This window comes from Gallus gallus, chromosome 14 (genome assembly GCF_016699485.2).
Source record: "Gallus gallus isolate bGalGal1 chromosome 14, bGalGal1.mat.broiler.GRCg7b, whole genome shotgun sequence".
Classification (NCBI taxonomy): Eukaryota; Metazoa; Chordata; class Aves; order Galliformes; family Phasianidae; genus Gallus; species Gallus gallus.
In genome coordinates this window covers 13,800,261-13,814,020 of record NC_052545.1, presented here as the reverse complement: position 1 = coordinate 13,814,020, position 13,760 = coordinate 13,800,261, and the positions used below count along the sequence as shown (strand labels likewise).

General features: G+C 45.3%; 1 protein-coding gene across 7 annotated transcripts in view; it reads right to left on the bottom strand.

Annotated features, from left to right (window-relative positions):
- Positions 1 to 13,760, bottom strand: part of IFT140 (intraflagellar transport 140) — a 77,631-nt gene that overhangs the window by 2,268 nt on the left and 61,603 nt on the right. For all 7 annotated transcript variants that reach the window (NM_001012792.3, XM_046900656.1, XM_025155116.3 and 4 more), the window contains 7 exons: positions 6,174 to 6,351; positions 3,504 to 3,694; positions 2,380 to 2,475; positions 1,882 to 2,014; positions 1,647 to 1,790; positions 1,117 to 1,245; positions 729 to 911 (listed from right to left, as the gene is read on the bottom strand). In NM_001012792.3, the coding sequence (NP_001012810.3) occupies positions 729 to 911; positions 1,117 to 1,245; positions 1,647 to 1,790; positions 1,882 to 2,014; positions 2,380 to 2,475; positions 3,504 to 3,694; positions 6,174 to 6,351 (1,054 nt within the window). The remainder of the gene's footprint in view (positions 1 to 728; positions 912 to 1,116; positions 1,246 to 1,646; positions 1,791 to 1,881; positions 2,015 to 2,379; positions 2,476 to 3,503; positions 3,695 to 6,173; positions 6,352 to 13,760) is intronic.

The window sequence follows — 13,760 nt, the reverse complement described above, 5'->3', positions numbered from 1 at the left end:
AATCTGAGTCAGCTTTGTTTGGTACAGTTGATTACATGAAGGTATTTCAGCAAATACAAATAAAAGAAATACAGGTACTTGAAGTATTTCGTCAAATATTTTCTCACTTCAAATACAGAAATAAAGGAGTAGGATAGCTATAGCTATAGTATATAGCTATATATATAGTATATATTTATATATATATACAGTACCAAAGCTATTTCCTTTTAAGTCAAAACAGAGCTACTGTGCCCTTGCTAACTATGGGAGAAAGTGAGCCATAGCAAACTGATACAAGAGGACTGCTTTGGCATTTTGGTAGGGCTGATCTGCCAGCACAAGAATGAGGGCAACAACTTCAGGTGAGAAATGAAGCACTGGAACTACATTTGGTGTTGGGACAGAAACCACTGGTTTTTTTTTGTTGTTTGTTTGTTTGTTTGTTTTGACTGACAATAATATAATCTCACCATCTCCAGATATACCTAGACAATAGGATTTCTCTTTTCCCCAAAAGTGCCAAGTCTGTGCAGGGACCAGAAATAAGACAAAGCCAGGGATCCATTTCTGGACCTGAGGCAGCGGGCTGCCACCCTGTGACTCATTGGTCTGAAAAGAAACCTTAAAGCTTAGAAATGTTTTTGTGTAGGTGCTTATGAACAAAGAGAGACATGAATGTATGCATGTGCACACCTGTTGTGCTCCTCTCTATCAGTGCACAGAGGGAGCAGGAAGGCAGAGCTTACCTTTTTGGCTGTGAGCAGCAATTCCACTGCCTTCTCATACTGAGCATGTTCAATAAAAAAACCAGAACAGCGAGCTAGCAGAGCTGGGTCTGACTTCTCATCGAGGTCTTCAGCAATCAGCTGTAAGGCTCCAAACTGCTGAGTGGCAAAGGCTAGCTCCAGTGCTTTGGAGAAGTGTCCTGCCTGTAACATTAAGCATGAGGCTTTAAGGACTAGAATAAGCATTGCAGAATTAATTTACCAGATACCCTAGTGTGGGTTAACAATGTTTCTGTGAAGAAATGACTGATAATTGTACATAATCAACTCACACAGTTGATTAAATGCTCCTCTGCCATAGAAACAGCATCAGTTTAAAGTTTGGTATTCTTACTAAGGAGTCATTTACCTTGTGGTACAACATGACAGCTCGGTCCATTTGCTCCCCCTTCTCTTCATAATAGCAGGCTGCCTCTATCATGTCTTCTGGAGAGCTCAGGAGAGCCAGGTTCATCAGCTGATCATCTAAATTGTTCTCCTGTTCAAAAGCAAAGATTTGGGTCTAGGTATGCAGCAAACCAACTTCACGAGCCTGCCTCCTTTCAAGCTTTCAGCTTTGTGCTGTCACATAGTACCCCATCAACCACCTTCTATGGAAAACCCATAGCAACTCCAATGGCTTTGAGCTGCAACAACTATAGTTCATTTTAAGCAGCTTTCTGTTGACACGTAGAACAAGAAAATACTCAGTCCCACACAACCCTTTGTAATGATGTATCCTTGTAGAAGACGCAGGCAGAAACTGGGACCATCTTCATGAACAAGCATTATCTCACAAGAGAGAACGAGAACCACTCTTGTACCACTTTCACTCTGTACGCTACCGAGGGGCGGAATCCTACTTCAGGTTTGGACATAACAATGTGTGTCTTTCCATACCTTACACAGACGAATGGCATTGTTAAATGCCTGGGCCCTGGTGTAGAAGTGCACAGCCTGCTTGATTTCATCCTGACTCTCGTACTGGCGGGCCAAGTGGTACGAAGCTGCCCAATTTCCTGTTTCATTTGCTATTTCAGCAGCCTGGAGAGGAAATCACATATCTTTATGCTGTGACCATACTCATCCTAGGAGTGAACATTCTCTGGAAACAAATGGCAGCAGGCTGCTTTACCTTCTGAATGTTGCCCTGAAAGCAGTGGACACGGACTAGGGAAAAATAATCCTGAGCCAGTGCATAGTATTTTAATGCAGATTCCAAATCTGACTGGCTCTCCAGGTACTGTGCCCACCATTTCCACAGGCTCCTAGAAAAGCAACAGTATTAATTGCCGTAATCGGAGTTGCCAAAGAATGCATTTCTCAACCCTGGAGATCTTGAACTCAAGACCAGATGTATTTTCTTGGAACAGAGAAATATTTAGGTTTTACCTAAACACTAAGGTGATATTCAAAGATCTGCACTATGAGGAAGCTCAACCTAAATATCCAGTGTGGCAGTTATGAGTGAATGTGCCATGATCCTGAAAAGCCGAGGGAGGATCAAAAGGCATTAGGCAGGTGCTGAACTCACGGAGGAGAGGATCCCTACTTCTCCTTCTCTGCTCTCCCCACAGACTGTATTTCAGACCTGAAAGTCCCACTCAGGAGAAGGAATGAGCACAGCACTGACTTGTCTTTCATCTTGTTGACGTAGTTCTCCAGCGCCTGTAGGTCTTCAGAGAGCATTCGGGGTACCTCAAACCTATGTGTATCTGACTTCTCATAGCTGTGGACAAAAAGAACGTATCAGATGTGAAATGACTGACTTAAATCTCACTTCCTTGTCTAAAAAGTCCACTTCATGGTTTGTTTGTTTTTTGACAGCTACCAAGTGGCAACCCTGATAACAGTGCTCCATGTGTATTATATTCAGTTTACTCTAAGATTAGTAGCAATCAGCCAGAACTACCAAAAACTCTTAAGACCACAGAGGCAATGCAATCATAAGAGTTGTAAACACTTCAAAAGTACCAGTGATGCTCTGAAAAATGATCCAGGAAAGGTTTCCAAACATTAACTACACCCCTGTGCAACCAGCTGAAAAGGCCCTGGGCTCCTCTTGCTTAGTACTTCTGCCACCAAACTGCAATTTCTGTCTCTTTCTCACTGCTGGGAGATCACTGCATCGATGCCATCCATCTACTGCTGGAGTCTGTCCCTGTTTTCCTGCCCACCTGGACCACTTTATGGGTCTGTTTGATCACACTGCAGCTCTACTTTGCTGCTGAATGGGCAGAACTTTCCAATATTATTATTCTAGTGAGATTTCCTATGGTAAAAATCATATAAAAACAGGACTTCAAACAAATACAACACATAAAAATCACCTCCACAGACTTCTCCAGGGACTCGCCAGCCACAGTAGAGGACTGGGCACCAGAAACACCCAAATCAAACCAAATTTTGCCATAGAATTTGTGACTGAGACTCCCAAAAGCAAATAGTTGGCTTTGTCATGGAAGAGGTAGGGAAGTAGCTGTGATCTTCCAGAGACAAGTACAGGACTAGGTTATTATTGGCATTCAGCCATCCGCCCCTGACAAGACAAGGCTTTCTGACACAGCTTTAGGACAGTGCAGGCAGGTTGACTGCAACACTGCTGAGATAAAAAGCGACAAAAAGAAAGACTTGAACTAATTCAAGTTCAAAATTCAAAATCATCGCCAGGCCTCCTCTCTATCCCCCTTCTAGTCTTCACAGAAGAAAAAGGCTCTGAATCCCCCAAACACAGTTCTGCCATAAGCTGATGCTTACTGGCTGAGTGCAAGAGCGTGATCCCCAACTGCCTCCAGGTGCTTAGCATAGTTGTAGTAAGTGGTGCGGAGGTGAACCCGGTCATGAGCTTCAGCTGTTTCAATGGCTTTCTGCCACTGGTTAGTGGCCTGATAGAACTTGTTCAGAAGGTCATAGCGTTTGCAAGCCTTGTACAGTCGCTCTGCGTCCTCCTGAAAGGAGAGGATACAAGCAGCTCGTTAGCTCCACTTGTTTTATAGGTGTCCATTCAAGCAGAAGGTCACAACAGGCACTGCACTGACGAATATTTTAGTTATGCAGGTAATGCAACTAATGTAACAATAACTCAGGCAGGAGGGTTAACCAACTACTATACTTAGCCTGGAATAGCACATTACTGGGAAACAGGATGTTTATGGGAAAATAAGGAAAGCATTCTGATCCTGGCATTTACTGTACAGTATCAACTGAGGGGTGACATGAGCAAGCCATCAACAATTAAACGCTGTCATCAGGAGTGTGAATCACTTCAGAAAGGGGAGATATCCTCATATGGGACTGCAGTGAATGGCCACACTGCCAAGAAGTGATGTGCAGAAGGTCAGAGGGGCCTCAGAGCAGGTCTCAGAGGTAGGAACTCTTCCTTGGATAACTGAGAGCCAGTCCTGGCAATGAACGCTATTCATGTCAGACAGAAGCAGATCAGAAGGATTTTGCCTGTACTGACACAAGGGTAAGCAAATTTGGAACTATTATTTTTGAGAGGCTCTCCTGTGGAAGGAGCATTTTCCTGCCCCACCCAACTGCTGTCCAGCTGAACACTATATTTAGTAAATCGAGATTATCTGTCCAGGATAGAAAAATAGTTTCTGTCTGTTATTGTTTCAAATTCTAAAAGCACAGAAAGTAAAGATGGAAGTTGTTGGCACCATGATGCTACTGTACGAGTGAATAAACCAGCAGAGCAGCATGTGCCTTGCTGCAGCTCCCCTCCACCTCTCCAAACAGATGTCGGTATCCAGAAGAAGGAATATTAACACTTTTCAGCCTCACAGCTTTCTCTGCCAGGAAGCTTTTCCAAACACCTAGTTCAAACGTTCCTTTTCTCCTCTCTTTAATTAAGGATAGTTCCACTACATCTCTAGCATTTAGACTCTTCAAACGGCTGCAGATTGCTGAATTCTAGCCCTTCCAGGCTTGAAAATCTTTCCAGGAGCTGAACAGTTTGCCCTGATTTTCTCCGAACTTCAACATTCATCAACATTTTTTTCTGGTAATGAGAAGAGTTGGAAGGCAACGTTCCAGCTGCAGCTGCAACAAACACAGAGATGAAAGCCATCGCAGCCCCGGGATGCAGTGTCTCTGCAGAGGCCCCAGCAGATTTTCTGCTGTCACAGCACTTCATGTCTAATTGGTGATCTCCTGTGAACTGTGGGGTGTGTCACCATTTCTGTCCCTCTTACTGATCGTTTGCCTGGGACTAAGAACTAAAGACCTTGATTGTGTTTTCCTAACAGATCACTGATGAGGACATGAGGTAAAGGCTGAGAAGGTTACCGCTCTCCTCATCCATGGACCTTGGCTGTGCTCCAGTCAGCTTTCAATCCATGTGATAATCAGCCTAGGCTGCATTTCAGATCTCAGCTGTATTGGTAAAGCACAGTAATCAAGAGCAGAAAATTCAGACTAAAAAGAAGCCGTGTAGCAGAGACATCCCACTTTGGCACGCGCTGGCTGCCAGGTCAGGCTCCAGGCACGAGGGACACTCTTCCACTGCACCAAGCTGTGGGGAGACAGCAGAACAGCCTAACTGCTCAGTGCTGGAACCAGGCAACTCACTGCCAGCACAGCAGGAGCAGGCATGGAGACCCGGGCAGCTGCAGGACAGCATATGACCCTGGGACAACACAAGGAGCCAGTCTGACTGGGCAGAGCTCTCCATCCCTGCAGCCAGACCCCAGCACTGGGGCAGCAACCTGAAACACAGCTTTAGACTTTAATTCTACAAAGAAATACTTCAAAATGAAACTTGCATTTACCACACTGGACCTTAAAATATGCTTGTTGAAATATTTTAGCTAGAATATTTTAAAGTACATTTTTTTTTCTTTAATCCAGTCAAACCTAGAATTATTAAGTCTGGAAGAATTATGCAAGAATTCTTCCATGAATGCAAGACAGAGCTTACAATGTTTCATCCTTAAAAGACACTTCCTCCATTCAGCAGTTTTACTACTATATATATCCCGTACAGCAGTCAAGACAACAAACACATTGATTTGCTATAAACTTATACTGCTGTGGCTCTTTGGACTCCTATTTTCTGACACTGGATTCTGCCACACTCATTCTCATCTACTCTTCAAGCACCATGAGAACAGCTCATAGGACCGATGAGCCTACAGAATTCCCATTGATTGCAGAAAGACTCCATGCAATGTGGCACAGTAATTGTGCAGCACTGGGTTGTGCAACACTGGAAGGGATGCCTACTTCTTTAGGATAAAAACACAACTTCAAGGAAGTAATGGTAAGAACTATTCTTCATTACTCCTTGGAAATGTGGTTGTAGATATTACTCGCCTCCAAAGTTTTGGCATCTCTCTCTGATTTCTCAAATGGTCACGTTTTCACTCTGTTCCCTAGTAAACAGAGTGGACATTCTAGGATGCATACGATTGACAGGCTTACCAGCATGCCCAGCTGAACTGCCAGCACAGCGACTCTGGCTTCCTGCTCAGGTTCCTGTTCTGCCTCCCTTAATGCTCTGGCTCCTCTTGCATGACCCATGTTTCCAAGGCAAATTTTGGCAACGTCAAGCCTCTGAGTCTTCACACACATGCGAGCCATGTTCTCCCAGACAGCCTCACTGTGATAAAGCAGAAAGAAGGGGAGAGCTACTATGGTATCACCATCAAGAAGTGGGTATTAAGCAGGTAAGAGGCAAGGAGCAAGAAAGGACAATGCATTAGCATGTTCCACGTTTATTGGACATAAACAGGCTCTGGTTGTTCCATGAAGATTTAAGAGCAATAGAAACAGTTCTCAGACGTAAAAGGTAGTAGTGGAGCTGAAGGTCCACGGCTTTAAGGAAGCTTGTGGCATTTGATTTATACCAATATCTAAACATATATATAAACATTTGTCGTGCACCTATCACTTTTGCTTTTACTGTAGCAGCAACATATATGTCTTCTGACCCTATATCTCCCACTGTATTCTCCTGGAGAAGCTGCAGCCCATGGCTTGGGTGGGTGCACTCTTTGCTTGGTACAAAACTGGCTGGATGGCCAGGCCCAGAGAGTGGTGGTGAATGGAGTTACACCCAGCTGGCAACCAGTCATGAGGGGCTGGTATTGGGGCCTGTCCTGTTTGATACCTTTATGAATGATCTGGATGGGGGCACTGAGTGCACCCTCAGTACGTTTGCAGATGACACCAAGATGCAGGAAGTGCCGATCTGCCTGAGGGCAGGAAGGCCCTACAGAACAACTTGGACAGGCTGATTGCTGGGCTGAGGACAGTGGGATGAAGTTCAACAGGATCAAATGCTGGGTCCTGCACTTTCGCCACAAAAATCCCAGGCAACACTGCAGGTGTGTGGCAGAGCGGCTGGAAGGCTGAGTGGAGGAAATGAACCTGGGGTTGTTGGCCAACACTTGGCTGAACGTGAGCCAGCAGTGTGCCCAGGCGGGCAAGAAGGCCAACGGCATCCTGTTTGTGTCAGCAATAATGCAGCCAGCAGACAGAGAGGTGATCATCCCACTGTACTCAGCCCCAGGGAGGCCGCAGTGCTGGGTTCAGCTCTGGGCCCCTCACTGCAAGACCAGACACCGAGGCTCTGCAGCGTGTCCAGAGAAGGGCACGGAGCTGTGAGGGGTCTGGAGCACAGGTCTGATGGCTAGGGCTGAGGGAATGGGATGGTTCAGTCTGGAGAAAAGCAGTTCAGGGGAGACCTGATCATTCTCTACGCTTCCCTGGAATGAGGATATGGTGAGGTGGGGGTTGACCTCTGCTCCCATGTACGTAGAGATAGGACAAGAGGGAATGGCCTCAAGTTGCATCAGGGGAAGTTCAGTTTGAGTATTAGGAAAAACTTCTCTGGAAGAGTGGTCAGGTACTGGAATGGGCTGCCCAAGGCGGTGGTAGAGTCACCATCCCTGGAGGGGCTCAAGAACCATGGAGATGTGGCACTGAGGGCCATGGTCAGTGGGCACAGTAGGATGGATTGTTGGTTGGACTTGGTGATTTTAGAGGTCTTTTCCAGTCTTAGTGATTCTACGATTCTATACGCATAATGATCCCATATCAGTGTTCAGAAAGAAATTTAAAAAGAAAAAAAAAAAAAAAGGAACATTTTATCTTACAGGAGAGACATGCTGCTTCTGTCCTGCCTAGTTCAAAGACGGACCAGCCACTGGCAGCCCACCAGCCATACTCAATAGCAAGGAATGTTGTCTGAGAAATAACTGACCAAACTATTGCATTCTAATCAAAGTGCACAAAAAGTGGCACAAAAAAATCGTGCAATGCTCAGAATGGAAACACCTCAAGGTTGAAAGCTTACACTTAACAATGCAAACACATCTGCCATTACTGCAGGGACCGTCCCAGCTCCAGGCTCCCATGCAGTACAGTCAGGACCATGCCTCAGCACTGCGGGCAGCTTCACAGGGGGCAAGCAAGGATTTGCACAGAGCCTGTTTACATCTGAGGCTCTGCAGAGTGAAATGCAGCATGTTTGATTAACAAAACATTTGCATTCAAAATAGGGCCTCAGTGGAGGTCCATGCAGTACTCAGGCATCACCATGACACAAATTAAGTACATAAATGATGAAAGCAGGAAAAAAAAAAAAAGTTTTCTTTTCTTTTTTTTTTTTTTTAAGAATTGAATGACACTTCAGGTCCTGCACCTGCAAACAAATCCCCTTCCAGTTTGGGGGTGGAGGGGCTGACAATCATGTTTTCCTATGATTAAAATGTTTTTCTCTTCCCAGTGGCTGTGGGAAAGACCTGCACAAACAGGGGAAACTGACTAACCGGGAAGCAGCAAAGGAGATGAGATGCAACGTGCTGTCAAGCACATTCAGTCAGTAAAGGAGGAAAAAAAAAAGTTTTTCCTGATTGACTTTAAAATCAGATTATATTTTTATTTGCAACTATAACCAGTGCAAAATTCTCAGGTGGCAATCAATGTAAACGTGAGACCTACACTTCATAAATACCAAAATGTATGGAGGAAGTAAAGTAGGATCAGAAGTAATAAATCAGGGATGAATTTCAGGTAGTTCAGAAGTTTTGCTTCTTAAAGCAAAAAGATGTCTCTGAATACATTACTGAATTCCTCATATCCGCTCACCCATGCTGACCATGGTTCCAACACAGCCTCCTCAGGTTCTGTGCCGACGTATCCGAGGCCCTTCCAGAAAGAAATGCCAAAAGGAATATGGAAACAGAATGCAGGAACGTCAGAACTGGAAATTCAGTGCTACATCCTTCTGATATGATGCACCTCCATCCAACACTGAAATGCAGATTTCTACCAGCAGAAGATGCATCCATTCTCATTTTCGTAAAGTCTTAATTTTCTTCTTTTAACCAAGCCACTGCCTATACCCACAACTGGGGACAGCAGGAAAAACACCTTTAAAGGACATTTAGATCACGTTAGATATTGTCACCTGGCTTTGATAAATGAAGACAGACATTTCTATCACTAGCACAAGATGTCAAATATAGTGTGCATGTATGAATGACTGTGCTTCACGATATACAGGGAAAAGGCATCTATTTCCCAAACACTGTAACACACCAGAAGAAGCTGCCAACAGCTGAAGGAACACAGGCTTGTGTGTTCCTTCCACAAACAAGCAGGACATTTCTGAAAGGAGATCAAAATCTTTAAGAAACTTGAGAGCTTGCAGTTCCCTAAATGCAAGAAGATGGGAGCTCATGAACTTGAACAGAGACAAGAAGGTAAGAAATTGTATTTAGCCTACAGTGAGTGGAAACTTTTGAAAGGAAATAAACTAAATAGTATATTTTGTACAAAGTTAAAAATAGTAGCGTGCAGAGAAACATGAGACTTAAAAGAATGTAGAACCATCCAGGTTGGAAAAGACCTTCAAGATTACCAAGCCCAACCACCAACCTGACTCACCAAATCCCATCGCTAAACCACATCCCTTAGTGCTACATCCACATTACTCAAATACCTGCAGGGATGGTGACTCCACCTCCTCCCTGGGCAGCCAGTTCCAATACTTGGCGATCTTATATGGGAAGAAATCCCTCTTGATATTCAATCTAAACCTCCCCTCATGTCACTTGAAGATGTTGCCTCACATCCTTACCACATGTTACCTGAGAAAAGGACCAACACCTCCTCACTGCAGCCTCCCATAGGTGTAGGGAGCAATGAGACCCCACTTGCCTCAGGCACACCTCATAGGCCTTCCTTTCTGGTCCCTCCACCAGCTTCAATGCACTTCTCTGTACATACCTGAGCAATTCAATACCTTTCTTGTAGCGAGGGGACTAAAACTGAATCCAGTATTTGAGGCACGGTCTCACTGCATACAACAGGACAACCATTTCCTGCTGTTACTTGTCATCTGTTGGCAGCATTACGCTTTCGTGAATTGCAATGGCTCCTGACAACGTCAAAACTCAGTGGGAGCTGCTGTTGTCCAACGGATTCCTCTCTGGGAACTCCTGTCCCACACACAAGCTGCCAGCGTGTCACCCCTGGCACCTGTGCCATCCATATGCCATAGACCACAACACACCTCTACTATGAAAAGCAGTAGCTCTACCATTCCATTTGTTCCTCCACTGCAACCCATATACTAAGCTGACAAGCTTAGTATGCTAACTAAGCTGACAAGCCCCAGCAGCCAGCTACCAACTGGGTGGAACAGAAACAGAGGAAGAAGCATCTCCCGGTGATCTGCTCTGGGTTTGGTTTGATTTTGTTACTCTAGGGCAACAATCCACTCCAGACAGTCAGAGGGGCCCAGGCAAGCTCTGCCTTCTGTACAGACCCAGCTGGGCAGGAGATGGTGAGCACGCATTACACATTCAGCACTGCAGCCAGATTGGACAGAACACACTGAATTTCTAAGTGTTCACAGCTGGGCAGTGCTTGCATGCGTTCATCCAAAGCAAGCAACGCACTAGAAGCAGTTCACCAGCATGTTGAGTACCTGCAACAGGAAAACACTGCCTCTCTGACTATTCCCTCTCATGTCCCTGCCGTTCAGAAGTGCTTGAAGGAATGTTTCATCCAAATAATGCAGAGGAGTTCCTATTCTCCCACTGGAGCTAAGAACAGCTTCATTGTCAGATGGATGGAGAATCCACAGCCAAATCTTCTCCTGTGGTCCAGCTGCAGAAGCTGGTTATATCCAGAATCACAGAATGGCCTGGGTTGCAAAGGACCACAATGATCATCCAGTTCCAACCCCCTGCTATGTGCAGGGTTGCCAACCACCACACCAGGCTGCCCAGAGCCACATCCAGCCCAGCCTTGGATGAATACATAAAGGTATATACATGCACTATTGCAATTCAGTTTCTGTTTCTGCTTTGAGAGAGCAATCATTTCAGCACCACCCTCCATGCACTACAGCCTTCTTCTGATACGGGATCAAATATTTCTGACTCAGTAATGTGCCGTTCCTCTGCAAAGATCATTTTCACAAGCACATAAAGTTCTATTATATATTCACATATTGATGCTTGCATTTATTATTTTAATTATTAATTTATCTATTGTATCTTATTTAAAAACCAGAAAGGCATCAGAGTGACATCACCAGGTGAAGTGCAGAAGCAAACTACCATGCAAAACGCAGGCGGTCTCGCTCCCTAACTGAGGCAGAAGCACACAGCTGCTGAGCACCACAGAGCACACAACCAAGTGGAGGTTGGGAAGCAGCACGGATCATGTCGTGCCAACACCACAGCAAGATGGTGCAGCAGATTGAGCTCACACACTGATGGCAGCCAGCGCCAGGGCACTGGGGTTCATCCTCCCATAACTCCTGCAGGAAGACCAGAGGACCTCCAGCAACCAAAATGCAGCCAGAACCTCTGTTCTACCTTTGCCCTGAAAAGTCTCTATTCTATTCCTCAGTGAGCAGAGAGACATCTCCAGCATCAGAACACCCCTAGGGACAGCTGTGCTTCAGTTTTGCTGTCTCTAGATATGTACAAAACAATGCAAGCTAGGTTAAGAAACAAGAAACACCAGAAGCTGAACATTCTCACGTAATCCAATGCAAGAACACAGTTTCTTTTTTGACAGTTGGTAGGTCAGGGAGAAAGACACGTCTGTCTTTACATCCTTAAAAGGCAGCAACTCTTCTCCCAGGGCTGGCCTTGCAGTCACACACACAACGCCAAGGATGGTTTACCCTCCCCCCAGCCCACATTCTGAGAACTTCCTGTTCTTCCCCTCCTCCTCTTTCTTTTCTTCCCTCTGGAAAGCAGTTCACATCTGTGCTTCGTTAGCCACAACTGGAACCTTAACAAAGACCAGATGCAGCCACAGCAGAGCCATAGGAACGCACTCCCTGCTTGCCTCAGGGAGCTGTGCCTGCCCGTGCAGCACATCAGCAAACTGCCTGTGCTGTACCCCGAGCTTCAGGCCATGCCAGGAGCACGACAGATTCCAAACAAAACCTTGATGCCCCTTCAGACACAAGTTTTTCGACGTATTTGATGAAACAGGTTTTCTTACAGCGCTCTCTTCTTTCTGGATCTGTTTTTCTGTGAAATGATGCTTCCAGCATCCATCAGTCTGACTTCACAAACCCTTCTATCGCTACATATTTTTCCATTGCTTGTTTTGCACGGAAATTTAAAAAACACAACAGGAAAAGGAGTATTATTTAAAGTGCTGGAGATTCACGTGTCTGAAGCATCTGACAACTCTCTCTCTCCTCCTCCCTTTAGTGGGGTACATTTGAAAACGGCACATACTTGCACTCCATCTCATCTCTAAGTATCTTGACCAGGAGAAGAAAGAATCTCTCTGTACAACTTGAGCCCCTCTTTAATAACAGGACCCTAAGCACTGTGCTATAAATATCAGACATAGCATCTGCAACACTGTGTTATTTATGTAATACTGTAATGCTGTGGGGAGGTGGGTAGATTTTCCTGCTGCAATCACTGAGGACATGCAGCGTAACCTCCCATTTTAACAAGCGACAAAAACAGTGCATTTATTCATCTCAGTCTCATCCACTCTCCCCCTGTAAGTCCAGCACAAGGCCACATCCCCAGATCTGCACCTGGGGTGGGTGAGTGTCCCTTGTGCCTCAGACAGCCTGCACCACAAGAGAGGGAAATCCAGGTTTCACTGCTGAGCAAGTGGCAGAGTTTTTCTCGAGCACAGAGCACAAGGACACAGATTCTCAGCAGTTCAACTAACTGGAACACAGTAGATGTACTGTTCTGGTGCTAAGTGTTTACTGTGAGCCTCACCATAATGTAAACCATGTCTGGGCTGTCCTGGACAAACACTGGGCACCACCCTGTCCCTGTCCTCCACCCATTGCCTACATGCTGCTCTTGGGTGTTTTCCATGCAAAGGAAAAGGATGGGACAAAGCAGGTGCTGCTTCCTAAGGAAAATTAAGAACATCTATTACTGTTTTCCAAATGTTAATTATGTGCATCCTTGCCTGGATATCAGTAACTTGAAATTGCACCTGACTAGCCCCAAAAGAAGTATTAGAATAATGCAATCTGCCTTAAATATAGCATAGAATCATAGAATCATAGAATGGCCTGGGTTGCAAAGGCCCACAATGCTCATCCAGTTCCAACCCCCTGCTATGTGCAGGGTCGCCAACCACCAGACCAGGCTGCCCAGAGCCACATCCAGCCTGGCCTTGAATGCCTCCAGGGATGGGGCATCCACAACATCCCTGGGCAACCTGTTCAGTGCGTCACCACCCTGTGACTGAACAGTAGGTGATTCTGATCAACTAATTCATTTACAAGCAATTTCACGGTGTATGGTTTGCTAGACTGGTTACAGGACAAAAGCATCATGCCATGGACCATAGTGGCTACTGAGGGCTTGGACACGGCCACATCAGACACACTACTTGACAACCTAAGGTTAATGGGGATTCCAACCTCATCATTTAGAAGCACTGCGTAAAACTTTAAAGACATCTAAAAAATGAACACTCATCTTATCTTCAAATCAATGCAAAATCAACACAGAGCTAAAATGCCAGAGCTGGTGGAATGCTGCCTTT